Source organism: Myripristis murdjan, chromosome 12 (genome assembly GCF_902150065.1).
Source record: "Myripristis murdjan chromosome 12, fMyrMur1.1, whole genome shotgun sequence".
Taxonomy (NCBI): Eukaryota; Metazoa; Chordata; class Actinopteri; order Holocentriformes; family Holocentridae; genus Myripristis; species Myripristis murdjan.
This window is the reverse complement of record NC_043991.1, coordinates 25387278-25407843: the sequence shown is the minus strand read 5'-3', so window position 1 is coordinate 25407843 and position 20566 is coordinate 25387278. Positions and strand designations below refer to the sequence as shown.

The window sequence follows — 20566 nt, the reverse complement described above, 5'->3', positions numbered from 1 at the left end:
GTTTTAGTTTTCACTTACCACTATTGTGATCTCAGTCCAACCAGCTGGCCCGGAAGATAGAGACCAGCCTGTCAGACTTGGTGCATTGTTGTTTGTTGTTTGGTACAAAGGTTGCTGCCATGCCTGAGTCTCCAGTACAGAATAGACTCAGACAAAAAAAAAAAAAAAAAAAAAAAGCCTGTGGTTAATCAGTGCCCCGCTGCTGTAGTCATAAATCATGAGCTAGATCATAAAAAAATAGCTTTCGAGTTTGTGTTTTAGCCCCAGTTTTGTGTCCAAATGAAACTCCTTTTGAGGTAATGGAACAGGAACAGGATTCAACACAAGGCAGTTTATTGACAAAAACATGATTTCCATGTATACACAACCTCAGACACACACATTTGAGTACATAATCGTTGCATGCACTGTTTAAAACACACATTCACACTCATATAAACAAAGAGATATAAACTAGGGAATGGTGGTTCCCTACAGGCATTACTTTTACTTCCTCGTCCCGTGTGGGGACAGGGCAGCGAGGCAGTGTGGGCTGCATTCTTTCTAGAAGAGTCTGTCGAACCAGTTTGATACGACATGTCAAACAACAACGATTGCATAAAGGGAACCTTCCTCTAACAGTTCAGGCAACAACTATTTGAGGTTTCACTTCTCTCCAGTGGCAATGAAAAACATGCTTATTTAGCGTTTCTGATGTACCGTTAATGCACTGCCTGTTATTTACCTTGCCATGACTTTCATCAAGCCGCAGTGCATCACAGGTAAAATGTCAACAAAGGTGCTACAGTATGAAAGTTCTTCCTGCTGCCTGGCTCTTGAAAGTGAAACCATCGCTTCATCTTACAGATCATGTCAGCAGGTTGAATTTTTCAAGGTTTTCTCTGAACAGCGTGTCTTTGACGGCGCTGAAGACGAAGCGGATGTTCTTGGTGTCGGTGGCACAGGTGTAGTGCGAGTAGAGATGCCTCTGATGACCGGCGTGCTGCTGCACGTACATTTTCAAGATGAACGCTTTTGCAGCGTCAGCGTTTTTCTTCGGCCCTGGTCGGGAGTAAAAGAAGAAATCATGGGGAGGCGGCACCTTTTCGGCAAAGATCACTGAAATCAAACACTGAAAGAAGTGAGGGACGCTGTGTTAACACCGCGCACAGCACAAAGAGACGGCATGCTTTACCGGTGAAGGCCGGGAAGTAGTCCGCCAAGTGGGAATGCTCAATTTTCTCCTCTAGCAGGTCTGTTTTGTTGAGGAAGAGGATGATGGAGGAATCTTGGAACCATTTGGATGTAACAATGGTCTTGAACAAGGCTTTGCTCTCCTCCAGTCGATTCTGTCGAGGGAGAAAAGAGGATGCATCTCAGACAACAGAACCTCATTGGAAAATGTGCGAAAACAGTGCTTGCCTGAGAGCAAATTATGGGAGGAATATTGATCTCATCTATACCCATGGGGGGGGATAAAACACTGTCCACTGAAAAACTTTGGCCCTTACATCGTTCTCACTCTCATAAAGCACTTGGTCGTACTCGCTGAGAGCCACCAGGAATATGATGGAGGTGACGTTCTCAAAACAGTGGATCCACTTCCTCCTCTCTGAGCGCTGACCACCCACATCCACCATCCTGCAGCGTGTAACCACAAAGAAGCAACACACACAGCATCACACACTGTCATTATGGTGCATCAGGTGAAGACATGCTATTTCCCTTGTTATCCCAGATATCATCTCTGCTGCTCTGGTTGATATTTATAAAGAATTTTTTTTGGGCATTTCTGCTTCGTTGGACGGTGACAGAGGAGAGAGACAAGAAAGACAGGGCACAGAGAGAGAGGCGATGACATGCAGCAAAAGGCCAAGGACTAACTTTTCAGAATGTGGTACGCGCTCTGCCCATTTTATATTTATACAAAAACAGAATTCTTTGTTGGTTGCCCCGGTGGCTGACCATGTAGAGCGAGTGCCGTCTAAAACTAAGGCTAAGCCCCGGCGGCTTGGGTTCAGATCTGGCCCAGACCCTTTGCTGCATGTCATCCCCTCTCTCTGCCCCGTCTTTTCTGTCTTCTTCCACTGTATAATGAAGCAGAAATGCCCCGAAAAAGTTTTAAAAAAAACATTCTTTTCCACTTTTCTACTGCGTTTTCAAAAAAATCTGATATTTGTGCTTGCAAAGTAACGCGGTGCAGCGTCCTACCTGAAGATAACTTGCGTTAGGTCAAAGACGTACTCTATGATGCCTGTGGTGGGCACCCTGACCCTCAGAATGTCCTGCAGGGTGGGGATGTATGACGGGGCTGCGATTCTGTCCAAATCACTCAGGTAACTGAAACGTTAACAGCAAAGCTTTCATTTTTCAGTTTAATATCTGGCACGTATCAAGAGTTTAGATTTATTAAATGCACATTAGTATGCGGCGTACTGAATATGGCCGCTGAAATACAGAATCAAACAACACAAATGTTTTGTAAGAAGAGCTGTGTTCCTTTTGCAAGAGAAACCTTAGGTTTATGCAAATTATTTCTTATGAGATATATGAAGAGTCTCACTATTTGGCTGAGTCAGATAACTGGAACTCCCTCCTGCGGTCGTAACACCTTTGAACACCCTGGTCACTCCACACCCCTTTGATCGCTTCCACCTGCCACGCTTCTAAAGCGGACGTCCGGTCTGCCTCCACTTGGCTCAGCCTCTCTGCATAGCTCTGACACACACACACACACACACACACACACACACAAAAAATCCATCTTTCAGCCATTCATTGACCTATAAATAAAGTTATTTTCTGAACCCAAACAGCGAATCTCAGCCGCGGCAGCAGTGATTTGCAGGGCGGCACACACACTCATATGACGCAAACTTGATCAAAATGCCACCTGATGACATCGATGCGGACGTGTTATGAGGCGCACAGTCTCTTACAATGTTCTTGACGTTTGCGTAGTCGATTTTCAGAGTCTTCATGGCATTAATCAGTGCCTGGATGGCTGTGACGATGTTATGAAACACCAGCACTGTGAAACCTCTCCTGTCAACTTCACTGTATCCAGCACCATGGATGATCCTCATCTGTTTGATGAAAGTGCTCTTCCCACTTTCACCAGTCCCTGGGCAAATGAGATGAATGAGGACGAGGGATGAAAAATGGAATAAGATCAAAGCAATGCCAGAAATAGGACATCTGTGACATGCACAAAAAAAAAAAAAAAAAAAAAAAAAAAAACATCTGAACATCAATCAGTTGCAGCTAAACAGGCTTTCAGCACAACAAAAAAAGGCTGCAGTCTTAAGAGAGCAAGGATATAATCAGTTTTGCTGTCAAGTGTTTTTACGAGCCATGGGTATGGGTACATTTGTGTGTGTGTGTGTGTGTGTTTGCGTGTGTGTCTGTGTGTGCACGTACACATGCATATGAACACAAGTTTTGTTCATGTGTATAGAACCAGGCATGTGTCTGTGTAGAAATCAGGTCAATTATGAAATAATGCCTACATAATCACTAATTTATAACAGTACATAACGCACAGCCTATACACATATGGGCTTATATGCAGTTAATAGTTCATATTTAATTATGCATTGGTCCACATGCTTATGAAAATAACAGAAATGCATTGTTTAAGGGCGCACAGGGTGACCAAGTGTTTAGAGAACCTGGCTCAGATTGTAGGTTTAATCCCTGCAAGTCAGCGTGTCCACTGACAGTCATGTGCGCCGTCGAGATGTCCTTGAGGAAAATCCTGAACTCCTACCTGCTCGCTAGTGGGAATTTTCTCTGGCGTAAGAGTGTCAGCTCAGTGCCTAAAATGCCTAAAAATGTTAACCATTAGACTGACCTTTGCAGGAGGATACTGCTCTCCAAACAGGCTGCTAACCCAAGCTGAAGTTTAAAGTAGCGCTGACCTTTAAGCAAAGTCCTGCATGTCTGATGTGTTGTTTCCAACATAACCAGCAATCAACCTTTTATAGTAAGTGGTCAAATGGACTGTTAGGATAGCACAGTGGAAGAAACCAGACCACGCCTGGGGCTATCGAAACTTATTATAGTTGTCAAAATGCTGCAGCACAGCACTGTATTCCATGCTGGCACTGTGAAATGTTATTTTTGGTTTTCTTTCCTTTCTCTGTGTGTTCTTCTGTTAGCGTAGCCATCACATGTTTTATGTATCTATGCTGATTTCTAGGAGTACTGTGCTGACCTAATGTGACCCTGGCACTGAATGGCAGCATCAGGTTTGTGAACTGTGTCAGTGAATACTTGTTCAGTGCTTACAGACAGAAAGTGAAAGAAAGCCCTTTAACATCTTGTATTCAATCTTACCAGAACCTTTAGAGGCAATGACTGCAAAGACAAAGGACAAAAACAAAAAAACGAGTCCGGTCTGTATACCCGGTATTCCTTTTAACAGATAATGCAGCAGCCTTAGGTGGAGTGAGTCCTGGGAAATAAACCTAATGCTGTAATCTATCAAGCAACTGGTTAAACAGGTTGTTGACAACCATCTGAAGAATGCAGATGGTGACTGTTAAGTTAATTATTCCACCAATGAAATTCTTCAGGAAAGACGACCAAGAAACTGCTGAGAGAGATCACAGGCTGAGTATTATTTAAGGACAGGTATATCTACCACTAAAAACATCATCAAAGATATAATCACTTCAGAGTTTTGTGTGTATGAGCTATACACATACAGCCGGTCCTGCTGTTCAGTTACCACCACTGATTTGTCTGACATATTCTGTGGCTACAGTCACACAGCGACTCAAAGTGACTCAATTCAGATTTTTCATTCTGATTTTTTTTTCCGTATCTGACATCAGTGTGAACAGATCTCTACTATGAACACGCATTTACAACAGGAACGCTGCTCAACAACAAAAAATCTCATCTGCATGGCTGTCCATCATGACAATTAATAAAACTGTGGCATTCAGCTCTTAAAGAGTTTGCTGTGGTGACAGAGGTGTGGCGGCGGTCCGTCAGCTGTCAGGGAGGTGGGAAAGAAGCCAGGAGAAGGCGTGGACTGAAGTATCTTCCCGTGTAATGATTAAATTTGTCACTATGACCGTCCATGTGTTGTTTTGTCCACCACGAATGATAATCAGGGAATAAAGACACCCTGATCGTAACGTGAAGGTGCCCAGTGGGAGGAAAAACTATGTGAATCCCGATCTGAGCGTTCACACAGCGGTCACATCAACAGGAATCAAATCCATACCGGATTTAGGATTACATATGAAAATGGTGCAAATCAGGATTGATTTTTTTTATTATTATTCATTCATTCATTTTTTCCTGTTATCACTGACATAAAAAAATCAAATCTGAGGAACAAATCTAAAATCTGAGCCACTTTCTCCAGGCTGAGTGTTGCCAGTGTTACATGTGGATCTGCTTACGGGACGCCCCCGCCCTCCCCATTGAAATGCGCTATTTTGATCAGTTTGACTTACTCTGCCAATTCTTATGGTATTTCCCAATTTGTCAAACTAAATTGATTTTTACCTCCACTTTTCAAAGGAAGATTGAAGTGACACTTATTACAGTTCCAGTCATTCACCCTATAGAAGTTAATTATTGTGAAGGCTGGACTGGAAGTCCCCGCGTCGAGAGGCGCACTCACCTAAAAGCAGCAGCTTCAGCTCCCGGTGCGAGTCTCTTTTATCACGGCGGAGCTGCCTCTCTATTTCCAGGTGTATTCTGTATCTGTCGGCTTCCTCGGAAGACATGCAGCACTCCGCCATGGTTAGGCTGTAACTTACAAGTTTTTTACAGGCTAACTTGATGGAAAACGACGGCACAGCTGGTAGAGGCTGGTGAAAAATGTAAGGATAATGAGTTGTGGCGAACCTTGCAGGGAAACTGCTCTCCCGGAACAGGTGGCAACTTTGAGCAGTCATTCTTCCTCATATAGGAGCCAGTTCAGCTGCATTTCACATTCCTCCTGTGCAAGGGAGGTGAGCAGGAGGCTGCAAGTGAAAGGCAATGTGAAGTGTGTGGGGATCTCAATCACAGAGCTGGATCTGCTTACAGGTCCCCACTGCCCTGGGCTACTGAATTTGTAACTCTTTAACAGCACAGACTGCAGGCACAAGGGTTTAAAGAGGTAGTAAAAAATAATGGACAAAACACGACGACTAAGTCCTGTGCAAACATATTTGTCATCTCAGATAGATTTGTAGGCTTCACAGTTACTACCTGTGTGAAGATATATTGCCCTAAGGGACCACAAGCTGCAGGGTGAAGGATCAAGAGTCAAGCAGATGCAATCAGTCAGAGCAGTGGTGCCACATTTTCTTCCGTCTCTGTGCAATAAATGCAATGGTGGAGAGAGTACTACACGTCGCTTCTCAAGTAGAAGTAGTTACTTTGCTTACTTTTACTTCAGTAGAACTTCTGCTGTAAAAGTCTACTGCAGTAAAAGTAAAAAGCATCTCATTAAAGAGGCAACAAAGTAGAACCTGATTGCTTTTTGGTGACTGTGCGTTCATTGCAAAAGGTGCCACAGTCTGTTGCATGTGCTCTCTGTAATGGATGTGATGCGAAATGTGGTGAAAATACTCAAAGAAGTACAAGGACACAGAAAAACCTCTCAATCACAGTAACGTGAGTAAATGTAAGAAGTTACTTCCACCTCTGAGTAAATGTCACTTGCTGTTGTCTCACTGTGTGTTCCTGGGTGCAACACTGACAATATGGTCTTTCAAGAAGGTGCTGCCTGTTGTCATGCAGCCTCCAGCCAGATGGACATACCACAGGAGGATTTCTGGACTAACTATTCCAGATGAGCTGAAGGAACTGCCAAGACAAGCACTCGAGACAAACAATTGACTGGCAAAGAAATCCCACTATGTAGGAGTGAGGCTGATTTGTATGCAAGCGCAAACAAATAAAAACATGAATGGCAAGTTAATAAATGATGATTTATTCATTCAATCATGCTAAAAAAAAACAACAACAAACATTTGATGATTGCATGAAGATGTTACAATACCAGAAATGTCAAACATCAAAATTAGACTGCAATTACTTTTACATAAAAGTCAAAGGTCTTGTAACCATTAGTGCCAGGGACATTCTGATTAGCCCCTATTCATTCACTTTACCCATGAACAACAATTTAATGTGAATCAGGATCAAGAGTGCAACGACTTAATGCCTCAGAAGTCCTTAGTCATAACAGTTCTCTCCTCAGCAGCTCGCCTTTCAACACTCATTTTACAGGACCTTGATGCAAACGAAGAAAAAAAAAAAAAAGCATAGGAAATCGCTGTACCATTTGACATTTACAAAGTGCAAGGAGGTATATAAAGGGCGATATTTACAGCCATTTTCACAAATGATTTCAAGAAGAGAAAATGACCTCACAATCCAATTTAAAATCATCCCTGAATCGAGTGTATGCAATTATTTAACAATACAGTCCTGCCAAGAAAACAAAGACTTCAGCAAAAGTGACGACACTTAAGCAAAATCTAAAATTCCCTTACACTGAATTGGATGACACATTACATGAAATGATAGTACAATTTATGCTACGCTCACAAACAGTTGTTTTAACACTGGACAACGCCGTCTCAGATGAATGCAAAGTGTACAAAGTCAAGTAAAATTTGGAATGTGGTTGTGTGAACTGATCAGTATCTGTCTGAAGGAGGTACACATATACAGAGCAATACAAATATCAATGGTAAAAAAAACAAAAAAAAACAAAAGTGTGAAATGTGCAAATCAATATCTGTATGCAAGTGAATGTGTCCTAAGTGATAATTAAAACTCTTTCCCCATCAATTCAAGATACAAACTACTCATTTAAATAAGCCCAAAGAGTATTTAAACTATTGTTTCAAACATAAAAAAATAAACTATGACCAACTTAGGTTAGTGACGTGAGGTGCTGCATAGCAGTTATCTACATTTACTTCCACAGGTTCCCTTTGGGAGAGGCCAACAGTCCTCAGAGACGTGTGACGGCATTAAAATACTTTTTCCCTCGTGTTCATTTACACAGTGTTACTGCTCTAAATTGTTCACAAAGAGCTCAATAAAACTGACAGTGCATATGGTAATTGACTCTCCTCAACAAGGCACTATTTTAATAATTAGGGTACACTTTCTTCATTACAGCCAACGACACCCATTTTCAAACAGCCTAAAGAGAAAATTTGACATACATTGAAAGTGCAGTCATTTGGCAAAAGGCTCTGCAGTTTCTCAACTTCCTGTTGTGGATTATCGTGTTCTACAGCAGTGTGAGGCATACTGAAGTGCTGTAGGATTACCCTCCCGGCTCCCTGACAGCCAGCTGTGTATAGTAGAATGCATAATGGTGGCACCTGCACAGTTTTACACCAGGTTGTACTCCTTCAGGTTGAGCTGCAGGATGTAGTCTTTGACGGCATGGAAGACAAACCGAATGTTCTCCGTGTCCGTGGCGCAGGTGAAGTGAGAGTAGATGATTTTCTCTGTGTCTGGATTCAGATCCACAAACATCTTCAGGATGAATTCTCTTCCTGCCTTGACATCCCGCTGGGGACCTGGCACGCCGTGGCAGAGGGCAAAGTAACGGATTAAAGTCACTGTATGTTCAGTAGCTGTGTAAAACTCCATGTCAGGCTTGTGTTTTAATACGCAAGGACTGCAGAACATGCAAGGACACAGTACAAATCTACATATGCTGGCGTGTGGATGCAGATGCTCCATAGAGCAGTAAAACTAAATCACAAATAAACAAATGACCTTGTGCTCAGTTACATTGTCATTTTTTTGTAAAGCACTTATTTGGCTAACATTGTACAGCATAAGGGAGAAAAGTTCTCTCTCACCATCATATTCAGGAAAGTAGTCGACCAAATGCGAAAACATTATTTTCTCCTCCAGTAAGTCTATCTTATTCAGGAACAAGATGACTGCAGAGTCTTTGAACCACCGGTAGGTTATTATTGTCCGGAACAAGGCCTTGCTTTCCTCCATTCGATTCTTTGAAAAAAAATACATGCCATAAAAGCCTCAGTGAGTGGGGATATGAAATCAAACATGGCATAACACAGCAGTACTTCAGCAGTGATTGTGTGTATATGCAAATTCAGTGGGCAGCAATCTCATCAAAATGAACAACCTTTTCTCAGAGTGTATGTTATTGCTGAAAATAGCAACTTAAGAGCTCCCCCTGCAGATGAACAATGCACACTGCCACCAAAAGGTTCAAGCCTATCATTGTGACGGAGTGGAGATCAGCTCATAGATAGATAGCTGGGTCGAGAGAGGCATGCAGAGCTAGGAGAGAGGTAGTCAGAGAGGGAGAGGGAGAAAGGAGCCAGGCTCAGTGCTGGGCTCCATAGAAATCTAGGTCATCATCCCTACATAACAGATTTGGACTTATTCAACAAGAGCAGCACTGGAACAATGTCCCATTGTGTCCCACTAAATGACTATTTGAATATCCCTCACTTGAACCCCTCTTTCCCCCGTCTCTTCTGCTGTGCAGAGAGGAACTGAGGTGAGTCACTGAAACAGGCAGATGATTCTGGGTTGAATTTGGTGAAAGGGTGGTAAATGTTGTGAATGGAATATTTAGTGGAGAGGGCCCCGACTCACCTCGTTGACAGACTCAACGAGGACTTGGTCGTACTCGCTGAGAGCCACCAGGAACATGATGGATGTGACCTTCTCAAAACAGTGGATCCACTTCCTCCTCTCTGAGCGCTGACCACCCACATCCACCATCCTAGGAGCAAAGATTTAAGACTTTTTAGTGAATACTCTTTAGGAAACTCATTATCAAGCTGATTAGGGGAGTTGATACTTCTCCGATGTGAGGATCTAAGGGCAGAGGATGTTATGTTGCTGTAAGGCCCCTTGAGGCAAATTTGTAGTGAGTGATGTTGGGGCTATACAACTAAAATACAACTCGCTTGAATTGATTTCTTACATTGTTATGACAACTGTAATTCACTGAAGACTGTATTCACCAGCAAGTAGTTTTGTCTTTAGGACTTAACTTTTCTAATCTCTTATTCTGGTGAGCTATTTCTTTAACATCCCTGGGTATCTATGGGTTTAAGAAAGACAAATTTGAGACTTTCAAGACCTTTTCAATTATACCAAGAGTTGCAATTAAGATGGAAAAAAAAAAAACTTGCATAACAAGCCTATTTCTGATTAAGCATAGGCTGGAAAGGACCGTGTTAAACTACAAATGAGCAGAATTAGAAACTATAAGAAGCAGATATGGTACATACTGCACTATTAACCATGGATATTCAGCACAAAAAAAACATGTCACTACACGGCTAAGAAAATAAAACATGTAGTGATGAAGTTAAAGGCATTTTAACACTTAAGATGTAAAATTTCATTAATTTCTTTGAAGCATTTCCTTGACTTTTCAGGGACCCTTGGACACAATGCTTCCTAGATGCACCGACTGAAATCGGTGAAGAACAAAAAAGCTGCCACACACATACACAAAAATGCTTTTGTCGGAAAGAAGGCAGCCGAGAGAATAACAAACTCAAAAGACAGAGGAATACAGCACAGCAGACGCTGGAAACAATGCAGGTATGATGAATGGCTTGATTTCTTTGAGTACATTTTCACTGGATACGGCCCCAGTTTCAATCAAAGCACTCGCTTCATACGCAGTTATTCTAACCAGGGTTCAACATGGGACAGTCTGAATGAGCTCACCTGAAGACCACATTCTGCAGGTCAAAGGGGTACTCTATTATACCTGTAGTGGGAACCCTGACCCTCAGGACATCCTGCTGGGTTGGCACATAAGAAGCATCAGCGATACGGTCCAAATCATTCAGATAGCTGTAAGTGTAGGAACAGGGAATAGGAGAAAGGAAATAATAATTATTATTATGAAGGTATAGGATGTAGACTGTACAATCAAAGCTGTTTCCATCATAGCTGCATTAGTATAATTAATGCTGTGGCCAGAATTTCAACACTACTTCTCTGGTGTTGTTATTCTACTTCTGTGTCAACAATCACAAATGGAAGAAACGCCGTCTCCTCACCTGATCCTCCTGGCTGGATTAAACAGACAACTGGCATTCGATACAGTGGAAACTATTTGGCAAAGTCCGATGAGCTATTAGTCTCTGTTTACACTCACTATTTGGCTGAGTCAGAGAGCTGGTATTCCCTCTTCCGATTGTAACATTCCTGAATCCCCGGGTCATTCCACAGACTCTTGATGGCATCCACGTAGGGATTTGTGAATTTTGAGACCTTCTCCACATCAACTTCGCTGACAGTTCTGGCGTGGGCCTGAGGAACAAGAGGGAGACACACGGAGATGAGGGACATGCCCACATGGCTTCCAGGAACACACAAAGATTCATAAGAATGTGATCTCATTTATTTATTAGCATATATTCCTTTAAAAAAATCAGAAACCTAGCCTGATGTTGAAAGGGGATGGGGGAAATTGTCAGGCACATCACAGATGTTTAATTGGAATAACAGGGTGACAGTCCAGCAATAAAGTTGAGCCAGAACCAACCCCGTCTACATCTGCTTTCAACAGTGAGGGACCTATATGCATCTGCATCTACATCACACACACACACACACACACACACACACACACACACACACACACACACACACACACACCACCTTGAAACAGCCTGCTCAGCTATTCAGAAACAGATTCCTATCAACAATCACAGGTTAACAGAACAGTTGGCGCACTGGTTTGAAAGGGGCCTGCACAAGTACTCTTCAGAAACCAGACTTCAACAGGGGTGTAATTTGTGATGCAGTGCAATTTTTTGGCTTTGTTCTTGCCTCTGACCTTTTAGCTTTTTGTCCTTGGTTCTTGATGAGGGCAGACACTTTTGCGCTCTCTGCTTCACCCCTCTGTTTTCCCAGTTTTTTCTGCTTTTCCCACAGCACTGTTTAAACCGTGAAGAGTGGCTCCTGCTACAGACTGAATCATCAGAATTAGGCTACGATTTAGGGAAGCAACCACATCATGGTCGCCTGCTTTTAAACGGCTCATTTAAGCTCAGATTTCAGTTCAGTAACATGTTCACATGACCTTCTAGTGCAGTGGACAGTTGGGAGTCCAGACTGCCATAAACACTTGTGGGAAACACTTTTGAAACAAGGAGGTTGACAATAGAGAAGGACAGAGAGCTTAATGATACACTTCCAGGGTCCCGTCGGTGAGTCAGCGCAGCCTGGCACAACTCACCAGGTTCAGAACGAAATGCTCGCCATGAATGATTCAATACCTTCTCTGAAATTTAACAAACAAACAGCCATCTGAGCTGACTTAACGGTATAAGCTAGGTGCAAAACCCAAATACAAATACAAAATTGTGCCCCCACATGGGACAAAACCAGCAAAAGCCAGCTCATTCAACACCCGACACCTTTACCGACAGATGGCCAGCCAAAGGCGTAAATAAGCTGTGAGTAAACTCACCGCCACCATTACAACTGGACAGCAGGTTTGGACCATTATTGAATCCGTTTGTATCACAAAGAAAGACTACTGTTGACCATTTGCACAGCACAAAACAAAGGCAGACAGACCGAGGGCTGAAGGTTAAAAAAGACCAGAGGGTTAAAGCACGAGGCCCCTTCAGAGCAAACCGTCAAACGGGTCAATCTAATGGGGAGAGACTCTGCAATCAAAACATAAGTGGTACAATGATTAAAACATTTCCCTGGTGAACCGGTCCATGGCATCAGAGAAAAATCCCTCATCTCCTATTTGACCACCCAATAATTAATCAAATCATTCTGGAAATGGGGACCAATGATATCTGCAGAGAGCAATCAGAACGATTATAGTGGGATAAAATTTATTTGCAAAAAAGAGCGACTGTAGCAGGATTTCATTGAGCTAATTAATCAACTCAGAAAACAAGAAATTCAGTTGTTTACCAGTGGACCATTACCAACTGTTGACGGATGAATTAAAAAGTTAAGTAGCCCGCTTGGATCAAATACACGGCTTTCCACAATGTGTGATCTAATAAGACTGCACTACACTGATAACTGTAATCTCGTTTGGGTACACAGACACGTTTTCGGAGCGGGTGGCCTCCATCCAAACAATTGTGGTGTTTAAGCTTCTAACAGGCAACTTTGTCTTCATCAACCATCTGCCCCATGCCCACTGTCCCAATCGCAGTGATGGTCTAAGCCCCGGGGTGACAATTAAGACCCACCACAGCCTAAGTGGCGGCCCTTGGATGCCCGTTCACAGCCCCAACCTCAGTCCCAGGTCACCCTCCATTCTTTCCTGCCCACTGCTTCTCCATCATTCGGGTTCACAGACGAGATGAACTGGTGAATGTTGGCATCAAACTCAACTCCTGATCCTTTCTCCACTGCATCCAAGCCAACCTCTAGGGCTCTGCCATTCCAAGCCTACTAACTCACCTCCAACACCCGCGCACATCCTCGACGCCTGCCTAGTACCGAAAACTAGCTTTAACAAGTCGTGTTTAATTAATGATCTCATTATGAATTATAAACTCCATTTAATAATTTCAACTGTAACTTTGTTAGATACAGTACTGCAGCAGTCCTCACAGATTCAGCCCCTCTGAACTTTAACTTCATAAAAGTGTCAGTGCTGATAGGAGGAAAGATGAAGGAGCTACATTATTAAGTGATGTATTCCAGCGCATGAAGATGTGATGTGGAGATTTCATATCTTTTGAATACTCTTCTGGAACACCGAAATGTTCCCCTCAAGGTCCATTTTTTATACTCTCTACAAGCCATCAAAACACTCGGTTGACTTTACTGATGGCTTTGCTGAACTATTGTCCCTCATTTCCTCTGAGTTTTATTCTTATGATGAATGTTGATATTTGTAGTTCCAATGACAGTACCGCTGCAGAACATTTTTGACACCATCTTTGGACTGACTCATCATGCGAAATGGCCCGCCCATAATCAAGGACATACCCTGGTTTTGATTATTACTAATAGTCCCAATTGATTGTTGTGATTGATCTTTCCTTACCATACCGTTTCGATGATTTTGTGATATACACATTATTCCAGTCACCCAGATCAGATGAGATACTAGAGAAAAAACAGTGGATTAACAAAATTACGAATGTGTTCTTTGCGAAGACTAACCTCTGCAACCTCTGAAATCCTACATCAGTAAAGGTCCAGAAAATGGAATGCTGGGAAGTTGCATGCAAATGGAAAAATCAAAATTCAGTATTCAGTATGAGATCTATAAAAAAGGGACTTTTTAAAGGGACCACCAATAAGCGCAGTGGGTTTTCCTCTTAAAGTGATACAACTCAAAGCATGTGAGTCACCATCAATACCTCACTATCAAACAAAAACATTTTGTCACCACTACATTCATACAGGAGTAACTTGGTAAACTTCACATTTTAGTGCCTATGACTGCAAAACTCTGCTGCTCCATATGCGCTGTAAGGCTTTCTGAAATTTTTTGGACCATCAGACGAGTAATTGGGTGACATATGCCAGGGGTTTCCAAAATTTTTCATATCAAGGACCACCATCCCCATATTGATCCACTTTAGACTACAGACCCCAGTAGACCAGGAGCTGAGGGTAAGCGCTATATGTCGCTGTGTGATGTTGTCTTAGTCATCAGACAGATTTCATAATTAAGACTTGATCTTGTCTTTCTCTTCAACTAGAGCCACTGGCTGCTCCTTTCAGATGCCTCAGGCGCAGAGCTGGCCTGCTGTAATCCCTGACCACACATCTCAAACTCCCTCAGTAAGCCGGTAGCTGGATGTGGCCACAATCCACAGCACTCAGCTTCCACAGAGACTAGCCTTGCTTTCCAGGCTCGCTGCTCAGCCTCACTTGTTAATTAAATGTATCTAGGCTTTTTCCTTTCATATGCCATCCCATGGCACATTGAGCTCTACAAAGTAAACAGACCTCTGAGTGTTCAAATACAATGCAAGGCACAGTCTTTGACTGGTTCTGATGAACTGAGATGGTGAATTGCTGGACTACGTCTGCATGGGATTCCCGATCCTTTGCGTGACCTAACTGTCCTAATTTGTACCTGCTTGATGATATTTTTTTTTCTGACTTGCTCGGTTTCAAATTGTACAAAGCCAGACTGATGCATGTGTTTTTCTCCTACTCCTGATCACATATTTGTATGTTATGCAGAGCAAGATTAAGCCACCTCTGTCTACTATATGTCCTGCAGTGTAGCACTGCACTAAATCTGACTTCCTGTTGTCAAGGTATTTTTTTTTCTCTTTCTTTCACATTTTTTTAATTATTGGTATGACACATACAAATTGTGTATACTGCATTGCTGAAATTATTTCCAGTAATAACCTGCCTGGAGAATGCCACTTTTCAACGCCTTGAGGGTTTTTAGGCATTTTCCCTGCTACGTTTTTGTGTCTTTTATAGTTTGTATGTGTCAATAAACAAATAAAACCAAATCAACCCAGAGCCAGTTTTACTTCAATCATGTGAACACAGGGTTCACCTTCAACCCCAATATCACCATGACAAATTCCTCTACATGCATTACACTTGGCAAATGATGTGAAAATTTGAGAGTAAGATGATTAAGTCTAATTAGCCTTTGCTTGTTACTTCAGTGCCTTGTTTATTGCCACATGTTGTCTGATGGAAAACATCAGTGAAGTTAATGAAATCTCTCTGCACCAGGCGCTGCTTTGGATATAACTGTGTTGAAAAGACATCGAGATCCTGGCATATTACCATTTTCAAAAAAGCTCAAATTCTATTGTAAATGCCAGCATTCTGAAGCTATTTGGGGCAAACTGACAAAGTCAGACATAATTAGGTCACTGTGTGTCGGTAGTGGCATACCTTGACATGACCCAATTATTTATGGTACTTTTTATCCCCTGTGGAATCACTGCTTTGACCATACATAGCTGCATGACATGTAAAAGTTTAGGGTTTTTTCTGTAATATTTGCATGCTATCCCAATCAAATGTGACATTGTATTACAACTGAAGGTTTGGTTGAAAAGTAATTGGTTTGTGTATAGTTTTCACATCCAACTAAATGAAAGTGAATTATTAATAACCTACGGGCCTAGAAAGTCATTTTACTGTTACTTAAATGGCAATGAGTGAATTTAATGTGTATAATGCTATCTCACTGTGCTTGAGTATTTCTACTGCAAAAGTTTCCTCTCCATATACCAAGCAAGAGCACCTTCAATTCTAAAATGCGTATATCTTGGAAATGTACTTTAGCCAGTTTCTTACAACCCTTGGCGCTCCAAAGAGACTGAATTCCACCCACACACTGTTGGGATGGCGCTGAGCCATACCTATGTTTGAATCTAAAAATATAAAACGGATCTCTCCTCTGTTGTTTGGCTGGCTGAATTTGGTGCCAAATCATGGGAAGCTTATAGTATTTCTGCTTTTTGCATTTCTGCAGGAAGTTCTACATCCTTATGCCTTTCCCCATCTGCGTGTCTTTTTGATTTTATGTCCCCTGCTATGCTGCCTGTGTACTCTGGTTCTTCCTTTTGGTGAAATGACTGAACAAACTGAAAGGGATCCTTGTAAAATCTGGTGCCGTCTCTCTTTTTTTTTCTCTTCCCTCTTGAAGATGATCTGCCCTCCTCACTGCAGTCAGATTATTTTTTACATTTACTTGCAGACGGCTGATACCTTCTTCTTCATCTTGCGGCATGGTGCCTTTAGTAGTTGCTTTTTGAACTGCCTTCCTTTCTGCACGGATTCAGTCAATCCATCCAATTTCTTGCTGCTACCTGAACTCTGCTGGTTCTGAGACCGCCTGCTCTTTTTCAGTTCCCTCTTTCGGTAGCCTTGGGTTAATTCACTTCCAGCTTTCTATTCACTGATTCACCATCTTTTTTTTTTTTTTTTTAACTTTTTTTTTTTGGCTGTTTGGTCTCTTTGCCCTCTAGAGTGTGTGCTTCAGTGCAAACACCTGCCTCCTCAGTGGCACGGGTGCTGATATCTTATGATGTGGCACTGGATTGCGCCCTCAGTTGTGATTGAAGAGGTTTTCTTTGTCTATGCCCTTTCATAGCTTTTGGGAGTCTAACCAACATGCTGAGTCAGCCTTGGCTACCGCTGCCAAACGTTCCCAGCCCATGATGGCCCCAGTGGGATCCATCCCCTCCCGTCAGCTGTGTGTCCCTGTTGTCACAGACCACAGGAGACGGACTGTTTATTCACCAGGGCCGAGAAATGCTACCTAGCATTTCAATCGGCGTCAGCACATTTGTATGAGCCAGCGCATTTCTCTGATTAATATGCTCCTGCTGTTGGTATGAAGGGGATACATTTCTGGATGATTAGTGAGTGATTTTCCTTCTCCTTCACTCTTCTCCTCTTCCTCTCTCTTGCGTGTGCTTGGCCCAGAGTTCCTGACTTTACGTGCCGGCAGTGTAACAATCATGCATACTTTTCACGAGACCGCCTGCCCACACCTCTCAGTGAGAAGAGGAAACTCTGACAACACAGCAGCGATGCAAACCTAAACACTGCTGCAAATTATCACAAGGACTTCGCTCCAAATACACACAGCGATCTGCAGTTGGAGCCAGAGACAGTAATGTCCCAAAAGCATACCACATACTCACTCTAACCAGGTTTTGAGACTGCAGTGCGTCCAAACTGTAAAAGCATGAAAACATCAACATACATACTCAGCTGGCTCAGTATTATGAGTGTCCAATTACTGCACATTATTGTCCCACAATGCAGTGCATTGCAGAAACGAAGAAGCGCCCCGAGGGGCAGCAGCAAAAAAAAGCTCCAAAAAATGAAATATAAACCGAAATATCTGTTGAGATACATGTTTTGTTTTGGGGTTTTTTTTGTATTTGCGCACCAACTATGTTTTAAATTTGAAGTTGCAGTAGACGTAGGGTCGCAAAACACCACCGTGCATCATTTGCAGTTGGTAAAAAACCCTGCGTAGTGCGCTGAATTTCGATGCTCGATGCTGAATCTCCTCACGCTCAGATGAAGGCTTTTAGCTGACAGTCGAAACATGTCAGTGTCTGCGTGGCAAAGAATACATTTTAAAATATATTGTACTAATAAAGGCCTGTGGCACTACTCGTTGTTGGAGCCCCACCTTTCTTTACCTATAAAAACCATGTAGTATGTTGCATTTATCATGCTGACAGCCACCCCGGCATACTATGAAGACAAATGCACAGTGGGCAGTGTTTAGTATTAGTATGTGGGACGGTTTTGGGGCACAGGGCTGTATGCATGGGCATTCCCCCTGTGTAAGGCAGGTGGACAAGGAAAGTGAAAGCAGCCTGGATTACCTTGTTGTGTTCGTACTTGTAGGGGATCTGCAGCGTGCTCATGGCGTGGATCATGGCCTGCATGGCTGTGACGATGTTCTGGTAGACGAGCCTGGTGAAGCCTTTCTTGTCCTCCTCAGAGTAGCCAGACCCATGGATGATCCTCATCTGCTTGATGAAAGTGCTCTTCCCGCTCTCACCCGTCCCTGCCATGTGACACATACATCAGTTCAACACACATCTGCTTAGGAAAGTAATAAATATTGTACTTGTGTGTGTGTGTGTGTGTGAGTGGCACTTTGGTGTCAAAACTCAAAACTTGCGTTCTCAGTCTTGCCCAATCTTGGATTTAATTTGTCTAGGTCTTATCTTGGTCTTGAGCACATGTGTGAAATGTCTCAGACTTCTTTTCTTTGATTCAGGTTTTATTTTTTATATATATATTTTTTTGTCATTATCTGTCTCTCACCAGTGTCAGCCTGCATCTTGCCTGCAAAACATGAAGTGACAGGAGCTGGAACAGTTTCCTGTGGAGCCGCTTGCAGCTAAAACAACCCCAGTCAACTGGCAGCAATAAGCTACCTGTGTTGACAGAGTGAAGTGAAACTAAAAGTATATTTTAGGGTGTCAAACAGCAGTTTGAAATGACTTGTGCACTATTCTCATCTCCATCTCATAAGCTTCAAGTATTCGTCTTGGCTAGGGTAATGACAGCCACAACCCTAGTGAGTGGGTGTGTGAATTATAAAGAGTTCACAAACTGCATGAGTACTGGATATGCAGGCGCTCTAATCATTTCCTGCATCGTCCCCATTCACGTTATTGTTCACGCTGTTAGGTGGACACTGAAACTCGACATCTGACTTTTGAACCTGAAAGGGTGGTGATTAGTTTAGAATAAGTCAATCATTTCTGAAAAGCGCCCATGTCCACAGATAAATGCTGAGCTTGTTTCGCTTGTAACACTGCTGATGCCTCCATGGTCACCTAACAGGAAACGTATAGGTCCATTTTTAACTTTTGAAAATCTAATATTTCAATAACTTAGCTGTTGGTATCACTGTGCGGATGGTGATCGTTACATGGCTGATGGTTTGTTTTTTTTTTTCCAGCCATGTGCTATTATTTTTTGATTTTCTGTAGAGTAATTTGATCAAACATGGCTTCAGTATAAACTTTTAGTATCCTTGTGATTTTTTTCTTTTGGTTTGAAATAACAAAACCTCATTGGCCTTCATAACCTATTGCTCTCACATCCAATGAAATTACATGAACATGAACAATTTCCCAAATTACTCTTTCCTAAATTGCAGCCCTGTGAATGAACTCCAGTGTGTAATTGTGGCTGGATATTTTTTTTGATATTGCAGATGTCCATATGGGTGTGTTTTTTTTTCTTGTCTTTTACCAAGCAAGAGGAGCTTGAATTCCCGTCGGGAGTCCTTCTTGTCCCGGCGCAGCTGCCTCTCAATCTCATCGTTGATCCTGCGAGCCTCCTTGGCCTCCTCGCTGAGGCAGCAGGCCCCCACGGAGCCCAGAGTCATTACTCCTGGAGAAAACACTGACGCTTTTTGGGGGGGCGATGTGGCAGGCCTAGATCGCAAAGCACAGACATAAATGCGGTAGGAAATATTAGCAGGGAGACAGGCGTATCTACCGGATGGTGTGTGTGTGTTGATTTATATCCCCACAGACATGCACTTACGCTGAGCAATAAAGTCGCTGATGTGTTGGGAAATAAGGTTTGGCTGCCCCAAAGTCAAGACAGTGAAATCTACATCCTCAGTTGGGCCAGATAAGACTGGAAACACACTTTTGTGCAACAAGTTAAGAGACTGAGAAGCAGCGAGTCTTTACCCCTGGTGGCTGAGTCCCGGGCGTGGTGGGCTGAATATGGCGGAGTTTTTTTCTTACTTCATAGCGCTACAAAACAATAAATACAAAAAGCGAAAGTTTTTTTTTTCCTTCAAGGAAATGAAGATTCCCATGTCAGGTATTTGGCGTTTCTGCTGTCGGTGTATCCCGGCTCAGTGTGTTCGCCTTCCCTGCGTCCCGTTTGGCTTGTCCCGTCTGTGAGTAACACCCTATCCCACTCCCTGCCTCTGTCCTGCCTGGGTAAAAACCTGGACCATGTGACGGAGGGCTGTGCTCTGGTGGGAAACGGCTCTTGTGGGCTTGTCCATCCAGTATTACATTACATGGGAACAAATTTCCGGTGCTAAATAGGAACGACTGGTACGTGTGAACACTGGAGGATCACAAGCCTGTAAGACTGCTCTGCTCACGGATAG

At 42.8% G+C, this 20566-nt stretch overlaps 2 protein-coding genes across 3 annotated transcripts; both read right to left on the bottom strand.

Moving 5' to 3' along the window:
• Nucleotides 1-403: 403 nt before the first annotated feature.
• On the bottom strand, nt 404-5855 carry LOC115369085 (guanine nucleotide-binding protein subunit alpha-14-like). The gene is made up of 7 exons (XM_030065600.1): nt 5621-5855; nt 2919-3103; nt 2543-2697; nt 2191-2319; nt 1491-1620; nt 1175-1328; nt 404-1041 (listed from the first exon to the last, which is right to left on the bottom strand). The coding sequence occupies exons 1-7, from the start codon at nt 5739-5741 to the stop codon at nt 848-850; spliced, it is 1068 nt and encodes a 355-aa protein (XP_029921460.1). The 5' UTR covers nt 5742-5855; the 3' UTR covers nt 404-847.
• A 1092-nt stretch (nt 5856-6947) lies between these two features.
• Nucleotides 6948-20392, bottom strand: LOC115369083 (guanine nucleotide-binding protein G(q) subunit alpha-like). 2 transcript variants are annotated; one of them, XM_030065596.1, is made up of 8 exons: nt 19981-20392; nt 19684-19868; nt 18297-18481; nt 11123-11277; nt 10687-10815; nt 9595-9724; nt 8823-8976; nt 6948-8534 (listed from the first exon to the last, which is right to left on the bottom strand). In XM_030065596.1, exons 2-8 carry the CDS (start codon nt 19817-19819, stop codon nt 8344-8346), a joined length of 1080 nt encoding a protein of 359 aa, XP_029921456.1. In that variant the 5' UTR covers nt 19820-19868; nt 19981-20392; the 3' UTR covers nt 6948-8343. The 2 variants fall into 2 exon arrangements, with proteins under 2 accessions (XP_029921456.1, XP_029921457.1); XM_030065597.1 differs by having other exon boundaries at nt 20133-20392.
• Between the last annotated feature and the right edge of the window lie 174 nt (nt 20393-20566).